Raw genomic sequence first — 20,026 nt, forward strand, 5'->3', positions numbered from 1 at the left:
ATTGTCGAATTTCACAATGCATTCCAGATTTTAAAAAATAAGAAAGCAAAAATAAATCAAAATTAAAAAAAAACTTCGTACATTATATATAATTCTTTATGTTTCTCAGAAAGGAAGACTCATGTTTATACTACAGCTTTAAATTGCCATTGCCAATATTGTTGTTGGATTTTACACACGTGATCACATGCACACACACACTCACACATCCATTCAACCATACATATATATATATATATATATATATATATATATATATATATATGGCATAAAAGACAAGAGATGTATCCGTATAATATACATTCTTAAGTTTAGGGAGACAAAGTTGTCTAAAATATAATACAAGGGCTTATATATACAGGATTTCTATGAGGTTACTTTAGAAGAAAATTGGAGAGAAACAAAAAATGCTGAAGTTCCTCATTTTTACCTCTTTTGTTCTAGCTCCATTTTTAAAAATGAATTGAAACATATTTAAGTTTAAAAAAAGAAAGGGAAGAGAAAAATGGGATCATAAATTTGATGCAAAACGCATTTTGTCTTGCTCAGTCTCTGTACTGCTCAGGACAGAATCTCTCCTCGATCCGGGGGATTCTCTGTGCTGGGTTGAGGATGACGACGCTGCTGCCACTGCTGCCGCCGCCGCCGCCGCTGCGGCCGAGCGCACCGGGGGCAAAGCTCCTGACGACATTTGGCGGAACAAGTTGACCCGCTGCGGCACCGTAGTGCGGATACCACTCTGTAGATTCATTCCCTGGATGGCCGCCGCTGTTGGTGGCACGATGGAGGCCAGAGAGTCTCCTGAGGTCGGATGCGCTCTGGGCCCCAGAGATGTGTCATGTGGCAGTGATGGTTGGGAGGCCGATAGGTGTCGGACATCTCGACTCAAGCTGCCTGACTGAAGAGCCTGTGTGCTCTTGTGGATTTCCCCCCGCTGAGGTGAAGGGACCTGCTGCTGCTGCTGCTGCTGCTGCTGAGGCGACTGCTGCTGCTGCTGCTGCTGCTGCACTGCTGCTGCTGCAGCTGCAGTCGACACAGCAGGTTGCTGAACAAGCTGTTGCTGTGTGGATAGAGATGGCTGGGCAATGGGCTGCTGGATAAGTGACAGCTGGGAGGCTGTACGTGAGCCGTACTGGAAGCTCCGGTTAGCCAAAGGGGTCTGAACTGGCGGACTACACATGGCAGCCGTGAAGGAGCAGGGAGACATGATGGCTCCCTGCTGTTGCAGTGGGGTCTGTGGGTTAGTGGAGGAGGCATTCAAGTTGCCATGAGAAACACTGGGAGCTGGGTACACCCCCTGCGCTGCTGCAGCAGCAGCAGCTGCAGCGACCGGCAGCATGCGGGCAGCAGAGGCATTAGCAATCGCTGAAGCACTGTAGGTCAGAGGAACGGAGGACTGCTGAAGCTGATTGGTGCCAAAGGCAGTGGAGAAGGGCGGCTGGGCTGGTGAGTTAATGATGGAGTTTCCTGACATTGGAGTTGAGTTCATCCCGGTGACTGACTGCTTGCGGTCCACCATCATCACCATCTCCCTGTCCTGACGGATAATCTGCTTCAATATCTCGTTCTCCTGCGTGTTGAAAACACCGGCGTTCAGATCCTTCTGGAACTTCTGCAGCAGCAAGGAGTTCTTCTTCCCTGTTGGGGTGCAGTCAGGAGAGGTGAACACATACAGCCATGGCAAACTTTGGTCAGACTACACCACAGGAAAAGGGCAGGATTCAGGACAACAAAGATGCAGCTTGTATGCTTGGAGTTGGCTCTAGCACTTTGTATCTTCCAAATACAGACACCAAATCTTCACAAGACGCACTTAATTTTCTTGATTCTTCCTAAATTTTATAAATTCACTGTTAATTTTACTCTTACAAACTGCATCTTTTCACATCCATTAAAGACTGTCATATTGAATAAAAAGTGTGAAGGACATTTGATGGTAATGACTATGGGAAATATACAGTTTGAGAGGAGTGAAGGACACATAAGGAGACAAAGATTACTGAAAGTGTGACGTGATAGCGTAGACGGTGAAGGTGCTGATGTCGACAGTGGAACACAGAGGAATACTAATGAGTTGAACCTACACATCACAATACTGGACAGTTATTTTTTTAGAAGGAAAGGCAAAAAGTCTGAGCTCTAAGAATTACTTTAAAGTCACAGTCTATTTAAATCACAGTGACAACTCAGCTATAACACATCACAAGGACACTTAGAATAAAATAGTTTTTCAGCTTTTAAACAAAGTAAAATAAAAAAACAAGCAAATAAAGATCTATACCTAAAACACTATTTCACTTTACTGTAACTGGATACAGATAGTTTATATGAATATACATTAAATATAATTAAACTGTACTAATCTTACCACAGATTGCACTAGTTATTTTTGTCATTAAAATCTGCATGAGATTCTCTTGAGATTAGCATTTTTTAGTGACCAAAATGTTCAAAATAAACTCAATGATTATTAACTTGTCTGCAGAATTCAGTCTTAATAATAGAGCTCCTCTAACATCGTGACAACACTGTTTATGGTTTTAAAAAATACCCCAGTTATGCATTGTAAAGGTCATTTTAAGCCCACAGGAAAATCTTTCCCAGCCTGTCACAAGTCATGAACTGAAATAATAAAGGCTTGACAGATGGCTTTTTATACACCAACCACTTTTGTGGCTTTGGGAGCAAAACTGTGGTAAAATGCTAAGTGGTACTAAAGGCAAGAAAAATGTCTTGAAACTGGTCTTGCAGAAAGAATTACCACATTTGGTGATTTTAAAGATCTATTTAGCATATTTACTCTGAAAGACTCTGTAAAGGATGTGTTTCCTGTGACTACTGTTGACCTTGTGTATCGACAAGCTGTGAAACGTTGTCGGTAAAGAAGACAGAGAGGACTTTTAGTGTGCTGAAGGCTTTCACTACAGTCAATCAATCACTGAGCCCCGTCCTTGAGGGCAGAAGATTTCTCCACTGAGTTTACCATACGGCAGCAACAGCAGCAGCAGGAGCATTTGCTGGACTGATTTCTCGCCTCATGGCTGCCGGCAAGCCATGCATTCAGCTAGAAGACAGGACTTTTGCTGCCGAAAATGGATTGATGTCATATTTTGCAGCAGAATCAAGCTCTCTGTTTGGTCACTTTAACTGCAGCGATCACTACAGGGTCGGGAAGCTAAAACAAGCACTGGGTACCAACTCTAAGGCTACTGGTAACTTACAGGGCAGCAGCCATTGCATTTTTAAAGGTGATTGGGTTAAACTCTGCAGATTGGGAGGAATACACAATAATAACGGAACCAATCAGAATCTGATTTTGTTGATGGCAACATCCGAATACATGAATAAGCGAGTTAGACACAGCAATATTGTTATGATTTCATTCATCTCTGTGGAAGAATTCATCAATTTAAAAAGGAAAATGTGCCATGATGTTGCACGGCAATCTGAACCCTACAAACTAGACACACAGGTTGAACTAAGATGTAACTATATTAATATAGATTATTATTATTGTTGATAAACATTTGAACTTGTTGAGCTTTTCCTGTTATAATTCTCTCTCTTGCTTTTGTTGTCCTCTTTATTGCTCAGTTAAGGTTGTGCAAAGCATGAACAGACACTTATCAAATAATATATCAGACTTTTGTAGCTATATATACATTAACATTTCAGTTATTTTGAGAAGCAAATTGTTTCACTTTAACTTCTTAAAAGCTGATATATTTTCATGCTGCTTCATGGCTACAGCAGCTGAAATTGCCGTCGTAAGTGGCTGAAATACACATCTACTGAGCACTGGTAGATGTGTATATATAGGTATCAGGCAAAATGGAGCCGAGAGGCTTAACTAACAAATGCTGAACTGGAAACTTTTTACCACAACTTAGACTAAATCACATTTTTCAGAGAAATGTACAATATAAACACACTTGCAGTAGCATGTGATGGTGAATTATATCTTAATACACACCTTGTACATGCAAAATTACTGTCCTGCTCTGACCACCAATTTAAACTTACTCATACTTTATTACAAGGCAAATCTCTACAGGTGGGATTCATAATGGTTTGAACGGTAAACAAACTTAATAAACTCTACACAACCTGATGTAAGTAGTGTGTATATATTTCCTAATAAATGCCACTGTATCAGTGTCAATATATATAAATATATATATTTTTTTAGCATTTTTTTGGTCCATAAATAAATGTGGAAATAAACACTGTCAAAATAAAATGAAAACAAATAAAAAGACAAAAGCAAAATGTAAACACTCATTTTTACGAACACAAGCTTGAAATAAAAAGATCAAATATGTGTCAAATCACCATTATTTGCCCAAATCAAATCTGCATAAAACTGCGTAAAAGCCAACAAACATCAACCAAACATTTAAGTAAAACGAACCAAACACATAACAGAATGTTAACAGACGTCATATAAATAATGAAGACTGCATTTCATTAAAAAAATCAATAAAGAAAAAAAGAAAACAATTTTCAAAAGACAAGTTAAGATGCAATCATAGCTTCACAGAGACACACTGATTCATTCTAACTTGTAACCTTGCAAATGTCACTAATAACCTGCAGGGTTTTTTTTCAATTTATTCTTGCTGAGCGTTATTTAGCACATCGTTATCAAAGAGGACTTTTTAGAAGAGGTAACTGTTGTAAATATATGTGAGAAAATGATTTACTATGTTATCCTCTTAGGTTGACAGATGTTCTTAGTTTTATCCAAATATAAGACAGACTTTTTCATGATTATTCAGTTTTCAAAACTATAAACACAAAAGACAGAATTCATATTTCAAGTCAGACAATCAGAAACAAACTTTTGCTATTGGTGAAAACATGAATAAATAATGAAATGGGACCTCGGCATGTAACAAAAACTGTGTGTGGCATTGCATTAGTAAAGGTTTTACTAATCAGCAGACATGATTTTGTTCGTGAATGCACTTTGAACAAAGTATTCAAAGATTACATAAAAAATGTTACACAATTAGAGCTGAGTATGTTCTCATAATCCAGTTGATTATTCTGTGAGAAATCTGTTACAAAGTAAAGATGAGTGGATGAGATCTCTTTGTTTCCTTGATTGTCTTAGTTGTTGACATTTTGAATGTGTCCATCAAAATATCTGCAGGACTAGTGTGGGTGACTTGAGTTATGTGTCACTGATGCAGGAATTAAACAGTTAATGTAACCTTCAGCAAGAGGTTAAACTCTTGGAGGATGAATTTGAGACCGGATCCATTTAGCAAGCCTCAATAGGTCAGTTTGCCCCTGTTCGAATATTGGAATTGGAATAAAGTGTTTACCTGATGCCTACTCGTCGGCCAGGACACTCTTGAAAACGAGATGTGCTCGTCTCAAGACGGACTCCTGGTCAAATAATTTTTAGATAGATAAAAGATAATGTCACATGTGCAACACGTTATTGGTTTCAAAGCATGGTTACTTTTTTTCTTTCCTTTTTAGAGCAAGACAAGCATGTAACCAAATGCAGTTCATATATAGAAACGATACAACCAGCACGGATCATGACAAAGTATCTTCCCTCGTATGAGACAAAACCCCCTTCATGGTTGGTCTGAAAGGATGGATTGAATCTATGTCAGTCTGAGAGGTGTCTGTGAGAGTGGGCAGCTTGAGTTCTGGTGAAAAGCTAACTCAGCTGGTAGTTCTCATAAAAAGGGCAAATGTAGATTAGGACTGTTGAGGTCAAAGAGCATACAGTATGCTGTGAAGGGCACAGTAGAAAACAAAACTTATCCACTTTACTGAAGGACATGTGAGGATTTTTTAGTTTTTAAATGCTATGCTTTTCCAAACAAAATGCAACCTTGTCTCCTGTGAATTACGTCCGTATACAACTAAGTCACAATTAGTCATTTGGGTTGCAATACACAAAAGCAGGGTGACGTAGAAGTGAGAGCGTTGAGGCCTGGCTGGATGGAAGTAAGCACAAAGCCAGAGATGGGGGTTTGTGTTATGGGGCATTGTGAAGCTTAAACATCACAATCTTTCCCTGAACTTTCAAAAAACATTATACTATATTGTAACCATGCTGCAGTTGCCGTTAGTAGATTTTGTCGGAATGAAGAAATTAAAAGTCATGAACATTTAGCAGATTTGTTTAACCTTTAAATGGTGGTTAGTTCCCAAATGCTTTGAGTTGTATCAGCTGTTCTGGTATAATCCAGTCATCAAGGCAGCGTTACGCCCCCCTACTCCAAATATAGTTGTATGTAAACGTAATTCTGAGGAGAAAATGTGACAAGCATCTGTTGTTGGGCTCTGATTGATTGGGACACTACAGTATTTGATTGTTGAGTCAACACTTGGGTTACAAAGCAATTTGCAAATATTGATGTGCCTGTCTCAGGCAAAATAATACACAAATACAAAGCCATGACAAAGAAAAACAACAATAACTGACAGAAAAGTAGATACAGACTGCAAGCTGAACCATTCATATGAGACAACATTGGCACACTGCATTTATGCAAAGTCAACTGTGGTTCTTTATTACGGTGATATTGGTTTCCGCTTAATGTTAGAGCATGAATTGTGTTCCAAAAGCATTTTTCACTGTATTTGTAGAAAGTCCCAACAGTAGAAAGTCTTTACAGTCCCAACAGCAAATCAAAAAATCAAGTACTTCAACAGTAGAAATGAAAAAATACTATTATGGGTGACAGTCACAGGCCTGTAAGAAGTGATTGGATGGTTTACCTTCCTGTTTTACTTACTTGCCTACATGTCCAAACACTTTCTGCACATCACTGGAGAAATGTTGTAATTCCTTATATAACATTATTGGATTATTGAGCATTACCAGTGAGAAAATAGCACAATAATGGCACACAAAGAAAGTGCAGCTGTATTTTACATTCCCACCTGAACCTACAACATGCTGCTCTGCTAAACATACCGAAGGATCTTGTCCATTTGTGTATCTTTCCGTGTTCTTTGTGGTCTTCAGCTTCCTCTACTTTTATTAGGATATGGTTACACATATCTATGCATGTGTTTGATGGTATTTATCTTACTAGTTTATATCAATCAGTCTATATCTTAAGAGATTCAGTAGAAATCGACCGGAATTCACTTTTAGGTTCGTTTTAGGTTCTTGAACCTAAAAGAGAAGTCCAGTTGCTTTCTACTGAAGCTCCTAGGATCAGACTATAATGTGTAACAGTTCAAGATGTTGTAGCTTTAGGTAGAAGTGTAAACTGTGGCTACCCCTCTTGTGCTATTTGCTCTCTAACTCTACCAATGTGTCCACTGAGCGTTGTCGAAAAGTCCAGCAATACCCAGTAAGTGAATGGACAGAGAGAGTGCAGGCAGGTAGGCTATCCAAGCATCTCCCATGAACTGAAATAAAGGACTACACAGGCTGTTACAGGCCTGCAACTGTCACGTTTGTTTTTAACTTTATTGTCAGAGCTATTGACTTATGTCAAGAGGTAAAGATACTTTCAACAAATACAACAAAAATGCTTGTGGAATACATTACATACTCAAGCTTTTGTATCATATTACAACTAGCAAACATTGTGGATTCTTCTGCCAGTAAAAATCTGCAGACGAGAAGGTGGCTTTATTGGTAAAGCCAGATGTAATGTAGTGAGAAGGTGTGGCTAATTTATAATAATAAGATGTGTGGGTTGTCAGTGTAGCAGCAATATAAACTAATAATATGACCTTTAAATCTTCAGGAAGGATTTCTTTCTTCCTGTGGAATAAGGAAGATTTGGTCATAAAATTCAAATTTTAGGAATTTTTCGATTACTGTGTAACAGTACAAAGGAGGAAAGCGTAATAAATGTGTACAGTAGCATATAGCTAATCATTTAATAGCCTTTGTTTAAAGAGCATCCATCCAGGATGTAAATTTTTGTTCAGTTAAATTAAAAACATAAATAAAGAGGCTGCACTTGATTGATTTACTTCACTGTCTTCTGATTGAATTTGTGTGCAAGCATTGAGCACACAAGAGAAGCTTTTAATACGTGATTTGTCTTTAAATACACTTTAAACAAAACAAACTGAAGCACCAAAGTAACTTCATCGTTTCAAGCTTCACTCAATAATCCTGTAATGTTATATAAGGAATTAAAAGATTTCTTTTCGACTTTAGAGACTACAGTCTCTGAACTACGACTTTGCAGTTCTACATTCTTTTATCTAGATTGACAAAGGATAAAGATGTCACTGTATTATTTAAAATATTCTGGGAGTAACAAATGAGATTACCCAACTCAGGGGTTGGGCCAGACTGTGATAGCGGATCTTAAAATATGTATCTGAACCATCAACAGATCTGAGTAATCCTCCTTATACACTTACAGTATATTCTCTCAGTCTTTTCCCTTCTTGAGTGGGACTTGAATAAAAAGCAGTACCACAGTGTGCTTAACTTTTACTCTACATGACATAGTGAATTATTACTGTCAGGTCATTTATAATAAAATGTCAGAAAAACTGTTAGAGCAGGCTGAACACATTTGCCAAAAGAAGTGGGAGAATGTGCAACATTAAGGTCCATGTAACCAATTCTTGCCCTGTTTGTGTTACATACATGTGCCCCTTTTTATCATGTAACAAGTGTGTCTGTTTCTATGATCATTATTCTTTCTTAACTATCATCTGTCATAGTTGACTTCCTTTACAAACATTTCACTAAAACACAGTAAAAGCATATTTTTTTGTTGATAAGGGAATAGCTTACACAGGGTCCCGCCTGTTTGCTGGACTGGACCTGAAGCATGTGGGTGCAGCACCGTCTCACACCAAAACATCTAATAACCATGTTAGTCCACAGTGTCATAATCAAAAACTGTACCATACAAACATGTCATGTGACTCATACATTTCTTTCAGTTTGCACCATAGACTTTATTTAAAAGATGGATGTAGCCTCTGTGTCTGAAGCCAACACAGATTTGCCTTAAACCTGCATTCTTTCTAACAGCCAGCAGGAGGCAACTCATCTGGTTGCAAAATGAAGTCTGATTTGAGCATGATTTTCATTTTGTAAAGTATGGTCCCATCAGAGTAAAACAGGTGATAAAGCAGGGTATGTTTTAGGATGTGTCACCATGCCTTGTGTCCTCAAAACCTCAGTCAGATCCACCCTCACCTCACTTCCCTTGTTGCGTCTGGTTTCCAAAAACCAACATCACAATGGGAAATACCAAACGTGAGGCTTTAAAACAGTAGTCCACAAACTAATGGGCGATGTCACAGTCGCTATGTCAAACTTGCACATACAGTCTATGCTTTGCACATAAAAACAGCAACAAAGTTGGCATTAGGAGGCTAGCAGGATGGTGGTCTTGGTTTCACTGACCATATGACTTTGATTCAGGTGACTGGAGTTTGAGTCCAGTGTGTCTTTTTTGTACTATTTACACACTTTGTTGAATTTACACTCACTGTTTGTGACTGTTTTCAGCTGTTTTCAGGTTCTGTTTGCCTTGATTTACTGTAAAAATTATTCTCTAGCGATGATGCAGTGTTGTGCAGAATGGTCTGACTGCACCTCATTATCATTTTTCCATAGGGGAAAAACTCCCTTTATTGTTTGTATATCTTTAAACCAATTATAGTTGTCTTGGGCAGTGCTAAGCTCAGGATGCAGCAACAGTGTCCCCTCAACATAGTCACAGGGGATTTGTTTTGGTGGAACATTTGCATATAGTGAAGCAAGCACTGTTGCTGAAATGGCTAATTTAACTAAAAACAACCCCAAAACCTCTGCAACCCAAACTGTCTGCAGACAGTGACACATAAATAGCAGAAGTGGAGGGCAAAGCACACAATGTCAGGCTTTTATTACCTGCAGTCTACAGCCAGTGAGTCTGTTAAAAAATACGTGTTTGCTAGAGTTGTGAGTCCCGACACAAGAATAGCCCCTAAAAACCACAAGTATCTCACAATTTTACAGCCGTTTTAGTTTTAATAGTACATTTGTGCTGTGGACCCACTTGGTTTTTACACATTTTGGTGTGAGACTGGGCTGTTGGGGACATTAAAACTTTCCTGTCTCCTGGCCCCGCTCTTTGTTTCTTTTCAAGGGGTTCATGTCTGGTTGATTTTGAGAACTCTGATATAGGTCGGGGTGCTGCTCATACCCAGGAGTGGAGATGAGTGGAAAGAGGGCCAGACACACATGCATGTGAGGTTAGCTTCCATCCACTCGCTGGCATCCAGTGGGGGGGTCAACACCAAACCAACGAGGGGGCGACCTGACTCCCTCCCGGACAGCGACATGCACTGCCTTCCAGTTAATCCAACCACAAAACTCTACTTTGGTTCTTTAGAAGGATTAATGCTGGTTACAACAAACTTTTTCTTAATATTATTTCAGACAAAGAAAGAGACAAAAGTAAAATATAAACAAACAAGATAGCATACAGGTCATGCAGCACAAGATGGCAGACACAATGCTTTTATGAAGAAAGAAGGCAAACGAATACTGATAAAGACAAGACAACAAGGCACGATGACAGGCAAGAGATTCGACCAGTCAGACAGGACAGTTAGATGAAGGCAGGTCTTACCGATACGGTCCAATCGGTCAATGGCGACTGTTTCGAACGCTCGTCGCATCATGGGGTACTCTTCTAGCACCTCATTAAAATGGTCAACAGAGAGGGAGAAGAGTCGACAGTAGGTGTCCGCACGTACACTCGCTGTTCGTCTGCCTTTGGTGAGCAGACAGATCTCTGTAAGCAAGAAACACCGAGAGACAAAGAAAAACAGAGAGCGTAAGAAATTTAGACACATGAAGAAGCAGTAACAGGAGTGGAGAGTACACAGGGGTAGAAAGGAGATCATCCCGGTAATTACAGCACACATTATCATAGAGACGAACCTTGAGCACGGAGGATGCCGGAGCAGAGGCTAATGTGAATGTAAATAAAACGAGAGGCCCATCAGCAGTGCTGTCACTTGCATTATACAGAGATAATTCATCATCCTGTACAGGCCTAATAGACCCATGAAATAGCCAGCTTTAGAAGAAACAAAACAAAACAAAAAAAAACTGTCCGGCATCACTGCACCGCGTCAATGCACTGCATCAGATGTAATGTATAGTTTCTGTATTACTGTAGATTCCTGTATTGCTGTTTCTGACGTGAAGATGTGAAGGGAACAATAGGACAATGCTTCACAATTAATTCTGCAGCTTGCTTCACAAGTAGTGATCACAAAACACATTTTCTTTGTAGTTAGTGTACATGTTTAGCTATCTATACCACTAACATTAAATGCACTATGCACACTAAAATTACTCAGATTATAAATTACAGATTGACCTGTAAAATACAAATTAGGACTAATGTGATATACCAGTATTAATACCTAGGATATTTAAAAATATGAAATATCGATACCACTTGAAATATGTGCATGTGACAACAACATTTATGTTGATTACCAGTGTTTTTCTGTAGCCTTAGTTTTAATTATTGTCATTAATGAGTAAGGAGGTCCAACAACAAAAAAAAGCACAGAAATATTAATACTGTTATGCAGCTCTAACACAGCTCCATGTGAGCAGATGGATTTTTAGCCACTTTAAAAGCACACCAAGTCTAATTCTAGTATCTTATTTAGAAATGAATATTGATGTCATGTAGGTGAGACATGATGGTAAGATCTGACACTCACAATACTTGATCTCATCCTTCACAGGAGGCAGAAAACATACAATTCTACCTAACCACCCCCTAATTCATTGATCATTTGATCCCTCCTCCATTTTTGCTTCTTTATCTTTTAGCACCGCTCAACCTCCGCCCACATTTGCACTTCTGTCCAGTCGACTGCACAACTTCCATCCTCATTAAATTGTTAAATGTTAAGTTGTTACGGTGTGATCTTTCTTGGCTCTGCCATGAGCTGTCATGAAAAAAGAGCACAGAGTGTGCGAGATGTGCGAGCAACACTTTCACGCTGTGGGTGTGAATAAGGTGTTAGTGCTGTTATATTGGAAAAGCTTCCTTTAAGTGGTACCTCCGGTAACACAGGAAGACACGTGGAGAAAAAAGGGACAGTGAAAGGAAACCCTGTGTTACATGTCATCTCACAAACGGTTAGAAACAAAAGCTGATAGAAAGACAGATGGTGAGTGATTGGTTACTACCAACAAACCTGCATGACGGGCTGTGTGGCGGCATCGATGGCGAAATGTTAGTGGACACCCAGCAGCAGGTTTAAAATGGGTTATGTAGCTGAAAATAATTGATACCCCCCAAATTACCAGCTACCGTGGTGCTAAGTTTAGATTGATGCTTGATATTGAACCCAGGATGGATTTAAAGTTACTCAGTCTCAATGAAAATAAGGTTGAGATCATATATTTGGTTGACCAGACGTTTTGGACAAATCTGATGTTGCTCTTGGCTCTTTGACTTCATACATCTCTGGTGAAAAACTGGTCAAAACTAGCTATTTAATAATCTAAGGTAAAGGCAGTTCTCTGTCCAACAAACTTTGAAAAAGTTCTTCAGTCCAATCCCACATGGGTAAGATGATTATAATTCTTTGCATGTGGCTGTAGAGCAGTCATCTCTTCAGCATCACAGCTGGAATAAAATGTGGCTGTTCATCTTCTAACAGGAAAAAGAAAGTGTGATCAACACCAGTACTGGCCTCCGTCCACTGACTTCATATCGGTTTCATGATGATTTTAAGACTTCATTGTTTGATTTTAAGAATTCAAATGGGTTGGTGCCACCTTATTCAGTAGAACTCTTACATCACCAAAACCCAGTTAGAACACTGAGGACGACCAACCAGATACTATAATCTAGGTGCAAAAATGGAGGTGAGACTTGCTCAATTGTTAAAAAAAGAAAAAAGTAATATTTAATTTGTATCATTTGATAGTACAGCACTTTGGTTGAACTTGTATTAAAATGATTTATGAATTATGTGACTTGACTTGATGGCATGTATGGGGTTTGCAGGGTGTGGAATGTTCTGCCATCATTTAATAGTCTTGATTCATTGTTTTATCTTTGAACAGAGCCTGGCTAGTTGTTACCCCCCACTTTCAATCTTATGTGACCCTAATAGTCTTCAGAGCCCAGCTTCATATTTAGTTAAGGACAGGAGAAAGTTGAAGGAAGTCATTCTCACTGAACTCTTGACAATAACATGAAAATGCATATTTCCGAAATATCTAACTGTTCTTTGAATAGTAGTATGTGCGGAAGTTTTAGGACAGATGAGATGTTGTCTTTCTCTATTGTTAAGGTGGCTAAACAATGCAAAGGTAAAGGTTAGCGCTAGTGAATACAAACCAAACTACCAAAAATCAAACCACCAATGAGTCCAACAATAAGCTCTACTAGCTATGCTTTGACTAGGATGTTAGGTACACACATCACCCCAAAAAATACCATCATCAGCAACAGTATAATGGTGTAGGGTTTATTTGCTTTGTCATAAAACCGTAAAGCTGCATGAATTCATTCTATCAGGCTACCCTGGACACCAGTTATAAGTTATTGAGAACTTGAACGCTCTGTGATGGAGAGTAGCAAAATCAGTATTTTTAGTTTATGCTTAGGTCCACTGTTCCAACACTGTACACATACATCATAAATCATAATGTTCAGTTATACCTCTGTCTCTTGATGTTTCCCTGGTTTCAAAGCTAAGGTGAGGAATAGTAAAACAAACAGGCGATATCGTACAAAACTAGATTTTCATACAAAACTTTTGAAAGCTATTCTTTGAAAACATACTATCCTGTCCTTTAAGTCTCTGGCTGATTGTAAAACTGTCCAGTAACCAGAGCAGAAACTTTCACGCTACTGCCTGGAAAACCTTGGTGTGTACCAGTGTATTTTAAGGTGTGTGTAAGTCAAGGCCCCGTTCACACTTCTCATGATGCGGTTTGACGCGTGTCTGTTGCCTTGTCACAAAGCATCACCGTTGACCCCCGAAGCATTGTGGATAACTTGCCATCACTTCATGAGTCACTTACTCTCATGGCAACTTACTCCCCTTCCCCCTCCGTCCCTGTGACTGGGACCGAGGAGAGGGAGTCCCACATGACTAAGACGTTCGAATTCGAGCCCATAGGGGATTTTCATGTGCTGTCTGTCATTGTGGTAGCATTATACTCCATTAGTCCCTCAGCCTCACAGTGACCACACTCCAGAGCCGTGATACCAACATGTAATCCCATTCACACGGAGCCCAGGAGTGATTACTGTGATACCTTTTTAGCATGCAGGTGTGCCGTTGACCGTAGTTGGAGGTGCTTTGTGACCTACTGTCCTCACAGACATCCTGCTCGTTACTATGCTAATGGTTTCTCGTGGCTGGGTTTGGTTTTGTTACTCCCTCTCTCCATTTCTGTCCCAATCCCCTTGGCTGATATTTCATTCTGGCCACGGCTCGGCCTGGTTGTAGGGGCAGAGTGAATCATTGGAGGAAAAGGGGAAGAGTGAGGTGCCTGGTGTAGCCAGCTGCTCCCAACTTGGGGCTCATCTACTAATGAGCAGCAGCAGGTGGTGGGAACCGACGGAACACAACAAAATGAGCAGTGCACCCTTTATTTTTTGGACAGATACCGTCCACACACACATCTTATAATTAAAAGATTAAATGAGTCATTAAAAGAGAACATCTACTCCATGTTCTCTGCATGTTTTTCCATTTCACTGAGCTGATTGTTGATGCTGATGCGATATTTAACCGTAAACTCTCCTTCGTCTTCTTGCGCGTATGAACTCTTTAGTTTTTTGCTGAAGGAATATAGAAAAGCTGTTTTTTTTCTTTGAATCTCTGCACATAATAGTTTGTGGTTTAACCTTTAAAAAGGTTTTAGACAGAGATTGAAAAAGATAATCCAAAAATTCCTGAAAAATGCTGTCAAGCTGCCTCATCAACTGGATTCATAGATATGATCTCTAGAGGTCCATTTTCTAGGAAACAGTTGCTTATATTAGTTCTTTGCCCATTTTTCCTATATGCCTCCATTGTAATCCAGGCTGGGACCTATATTCAAGCAGTTGGCAACTATTCAATAAGAGGTTGAGTCAATATTAAAGCTAAATGCCAAACATTTATTGTTTCCAGCTTCTTAATTGTGCTTTTCTGGATAATCTAATATTTGGGGAGCCTCCAAACCCTTTTTTGGAGGCTCATCGCTTCCACAAAATCTTGATTTAAGCATACAAATATATGTTCATTGTCGGAAACCTCAATCATCAAAAATGGTTGATAAAGCAAGATCTTGAACAGCCGATCAACTTTTCAAGATGAAAAATAATGTCAAAAAAAATTTAGATTGTAATAATAAAAAGTCCAACTATCAAAATATAGTACCACAGAAAGCAAAAAATTAATCTAAATTAATTTGAATTATATTATTAGAACATCAAGCTATCATAGTATAGTATCACTAAAAAAATTAATTCAGAATAAATTAGAATTTTAATATCAGAAATTCACACTATCAAAATATAGTTTCATGCAAAAACTGAACTTGAAATGAATCGAAATTATATTAATAGAATGTCATACTGTTATATATAATATATGTAATATATAATAATATATGGCATCACCCCACCCACCACACAAATGAATTCCAGATGAATTAGAACTAGAATGGTTAAATGTCACTCTAATAAAATATAGTATTATCCACAGCCTTTCAGTTTACTGAGAACTGCCAGCATTACTTAACATCGTCTAACTAAAAACTGTAGTTTAACTGCTCTTAGTTTCTCTTCTTTTTTGTGAAGTTGTTAGAAATGCACTGAAACTAAGTTTTGTTAACATCCTTTTATTAGAGCCAGGTTGACCAATGTCATTATCTGGACATTTCACCAAGGTTTCATAAGCTTGATCTATTTGTTCTATGTCACAAAATATCTCTGAGCTTTAGCCCCGAAGGATAGATTAATTAAATGAGAATTACTGCTGCCATGCGACTGCCACAAATCACGACATGACTCTGTGGAAATTAAGATGCTCCTCCTCTCCTGGAAACTCCACATTCAGTGTCACGATGAGAGAGTGTGCGACAGCAATCCTGTGGTTTGAACAAGAAGGAAAAAGACGACTCATTTCTTTCTTGTTTCTTTTTTTTGATTCACTGCCTTCCTTAGCTCGCCTGTGAGACATGAGCTGCATGCAGTAGACACACCAAAGTGAAGGTATTCTTAGACTCCTCAGCCTCCTTCCATAGTGGGGATGAACTCAGGGGATAAAATATGCAAGAATCTCTAAAATAGGAAACTTTGCTTTTGCCTTCATGCAGACACGACAACGTCTTCCTGCGGATTTTGTCAGAGTAAACAACATGCAATGAAATTACATTTGACATCTGAAAAATTAATGGTATCTGTAATGTTTTGGAGCGGGAATGGGAGCCGTGTCGAGAGAAAAAAAGGAAGAAAGAGGGATTGAGAATACAAGCACAGCAGAGAACAGAAGGAGGGAATTGCTCTTGTTTTTACACAGAAGAAACGTCCACAACCGCTGCTCTTGTTAACGTCAAGAAAATGCAGTGGGAACGTATGGAGGAGGATTCGTGTGTGTGTGTGTGTGTGTGTGTGTGTGTGTGTGTGAGAGAGAGAGAGAGAGGGTGAGAGTGGGGGAGAGTGGGGGAGAGTGGGGGAGGGACCTCTGTGTCCTCAGGGATGCCTGATCCACGCCTTGGCCCACTCCAGCAACCAGATGAGAGGTTATGTAACCACGGAAGCTGACTAACGTCCAACGCTGGTTAATGAGAATCTACATTTACAATAACTTAACTTCAAACAGCATCAAACGTGAGGCCTCGGGCTGCTGTCATGTCTCAGAATGTAACCGTATGAACATGGAGCAGGAATGCATATGTGACGGCGAGTTGCGTGTCAGTAGCAACATTTATAATTCATGATTGAATTTTCACGAGGAAACTTTGAAAAGCAGATAAATCTGAACAAAAAAAAATTGCTGTTATATTTGTGTTCTTACCTCCAAAGTAAGATCCGTCCGTCAGCTTCATCTCCTTGTTGAACTTGGTGATGACACTTGCAACGCCATGCTGAATAAAGTACATCTTCTTCCCCACTGTGCCTTCTCTGATGATGTAGTCATTGGGTTGAAAAACCTCAAACTTCAACTTGCTCAGCATCCCCGTCACAAAGTTGGGATCGGCGTTGGCAAACAGAGGCATGGTGGCCACAAGCTTCCGGCAATTGAAGTTGACAATTTCCTGGTGGAATGAAGAAAGGAAAGTGTTGATGAAACGGATGAGATAACGGCATAAATAATTCACTTATTTTCTGGCGAAAATGTGAAAAATCAGTTAGGTGGTCTTGACAGCACCGTACATTTTTCATCTGTGCTGCTGTCATCTGCAAACATAAATGAATTGGATGCATATTGCTGCTTTATCCCTAATACTTCTAAAGCACTTTCCATCTCTCCTGAGAAGAAACTTTTTGGCAGACGAGTCGGATCCTGATGAGTTTGCCCTCTGGTGCCGGCTACAGGCCATCTCTCTGGTCTCATCCTGTCCCCTCAGACCCAGCAGGAGATTAGGAGCTTGTTGTCTGTTTACCCACACATCTCTGTTGCCGTGCAGATGGAAAGCCGGAGCGCTTGGCATCTGCGGCGGTGTGTTGTTGACCCCGCATGAGGGATAACTCTCCTCCAGTGACAACAGGACATTAACAGGAAGAAAACCAATCTCTGCTACGCTTGCTAGCAACACGAGGGCAACACAAAGAGATGTTAGCTCAACCTCGGATGCCGGTGTCAGCTAATGCCACGGGGCTTTGACCTCAATCATGCACCAGAACTAATGAATTAGATAGTAAGCAGTTTTCATGCCCAGCCAGGATTCCTCTTGGGGAAACAATCTTTGGCTATGCCTATTTAAAGATTTGTCATATGGCAGAGAATAAGAGGCAGGGAGACAGAGGCGAAGGAAGGAGGGGTTGCAGAGGACAGACTGAACAGCAAGACAGTCTGGCTATTAGTTTTTACTGCTGACTGCATTAACTCCAAACTGCGTATGCTTTAAATTTATCATATTTATTATAAAGGCTCGTGTTATTTATTTTACTATGGTCTGAAAGTCAACTTAGAGAAACTTGCCTAAGACAGGCAATCCATCACAATGTGCATTTTGTCTTTATTTTAGTCAAAGTCACTTTGTCATTGTGTGGGATGCAGTTGCCACATGCTGTGGGTTTGAAAGGCATGTTATCTTAAAAACACCATCAAAATTACACCATTTATCAAAACCTGAAATTTCTAATGCAGAAATAATCATTAGATTTTCACCTTTCCTTGCACTTCTCATCTATAATGTGCCGTTTTGTTAGAAAAACTAGCACATAGTCCAAGGTTAAAACCATATTTTAATCAAAATCACTTTATTCTTTATGTCTCATTTTAAATACAACTAAAACTTTTATGTAAAAATAAAACATTTGCACTAAGCAGATTCTATAAAAAACAAGAATTCTATGCTTTTTTTTACATAATCATGAAGCCATAAATTACTGTATTGTGACCAAACGTTTGTGATCAGGTAGGAGATTAGTACAGACACAAATCAGTAATCCAAGTCATGAAATATCTAGAGTATATGAAGCCACCATTTGTTTCCACTGCTGATTATGTTTGTGGGCTAATTCCAATTCCGGTTTTCTAAATTAAACAAAGAAATTCAGCTTTCTTCCCCCCCCCTTTTTTTAAACAGTCTTTTGCGTTATAACTGTGTCATACCACACAAAAGTTCTCTCTACTTTTAGTCATGGTTGTGCTGTTTCCATGGAGGTGCAGGCCTTTATATGGCAGTGAGAAATGAGCTGATAGTGAATGAAAAAGTAACAGGAGAAAAAAGTGCCCCAAAACTGTTTGGGTTCAGAGCTCAATCTGGGATCTGAAATCTGAGACAGTAAATGGTTTAATATTGGAAACAACCAGATTTCCCTGTTGTTGTGTTCATGTTTGCCGAGCAGAGCGATTTCTGCAGCTAAGAATCAATGGCTAAATGTTAGTGACCTTGAATGGAACACGAAAGGTCATTTTTTTTACACTAGTTTCTGATCACAGCCGCTTAACAACAACAAACTGTTCAATGTGATGGATTACCTGTCTTAAACAGGGTTTTGTAAAAGATGAGCAGATGCAGCATTTGCCTAAAACATTTTTTTAAACTTTCACATCAGAGAAGATAATCATTTTAAAATTAATTCCACTGTTGCAATCAGGATGCTTACCTGAAGACTTTAAGCATCATTAGCCTCGACCCACTCAATCCCACACCCAACCCAAGGCTGATTCATCTGCTGAAGCAGTACTGTGCTGTAAATCGCAGGTAGTCTGAATTCTAGCCTTCCTCTTTGACATGCTGATGCAAGACTTGTGATAAATGACATGCCACAATCAGTAATAAGTGTGCTTTAACTGATTCTTGATTCTTGGCTTGTCTGAGTGCAGCGGAGTGGAGCTGATTCTGATCTCAAATTGACCCATAAGTCCACACTCCCCTGACCGGCCTGGATCCCAACGAGCCAACGCTCAGCAGCAATCAGACCGACTCAGGTATCAGCCCATCTGAAACGTGTCTGCTGATGTTGGTCTGCTTTACAGCTGCTTTAATTGATTTCCGACTGCTAAATGAGCGGAGGAAAAGCCCTACACGCTCTCGCTGTATCTCTCAAAACAAAACTTATGGCCACTTTACTGAAGCCAAGTAGGCCAAGTCTTGCAAAGCAACGCTGGATAAATTATAGTCACTGTCTGACAACAGAGCTGGTGCCATTAGTCGTGGGAACAGTATCTAATCGATCCTGCTAGAATTTATTACTGTTTGTAAAGTTGCTTTTAGTCTAATATGACTCAAATTGAGGTTGGCAGCAGCACACTCATTCAGGAAGGTGGCATTTAAAAGCTGGCATTAGTCCTCTTGTTTTTTTACAAGGCCAGTCGGAAGGAGAAGAGAAGAGGTGAGGGGGGATTTAAACGCTAAAAC

The 20,026-nt window shown here is 39.5% G+C and overlaps 1 protein-coding gene across 1 annotated transcript in view; it reads right to left on the reverse strand.

Annotated features, from left to right (window-relative positions):
• Window positions 1–251: 251 nt before the first annotated feature.
• Window positions 252–20,026, reverse strand: part of LOC111562973 (potassium/sodium hyperpolarization-activated cyclic nucleotide-gated channel 1) — a 77,238-nt gene continuing 57,463 nt past the window's right edge. The window contains exons 6-8 of the mRNA XM_023261803.3: window positions 17,011–17,251; window positions 10,581–10,745; window positions 252–1,638 (exon numbers count right to left, since the gene is read on the reverse strand). Coding sequence (XP_023117571.2) covers window positions 512–1,638; window positions 10,581–10,745; window positions 17,011–17,251 — 1,533 coding nt within the window. The 3' untranslated portion in view covers window positions 252–511. The remainder of the gene's footprint in view (window positions 1,639–10,580; window positions 10,746–17,010; window positions 17,252–20,026) is intronic.

This window comes from Amphiprion ocellaris, chromosome 17 (assembly GCF_022539595.1).
Source record: "Amphiprion ocellaris isolate individual 3 ecotype Okinawa chromosome 17, ASM2253959v1, whole genome shotgun sequence".
NCBI lineage: Eukaryota > Metazoa > Chordata > Actinopteri > Pomacentridae > Amphiprion > Amphiprion ocellaris.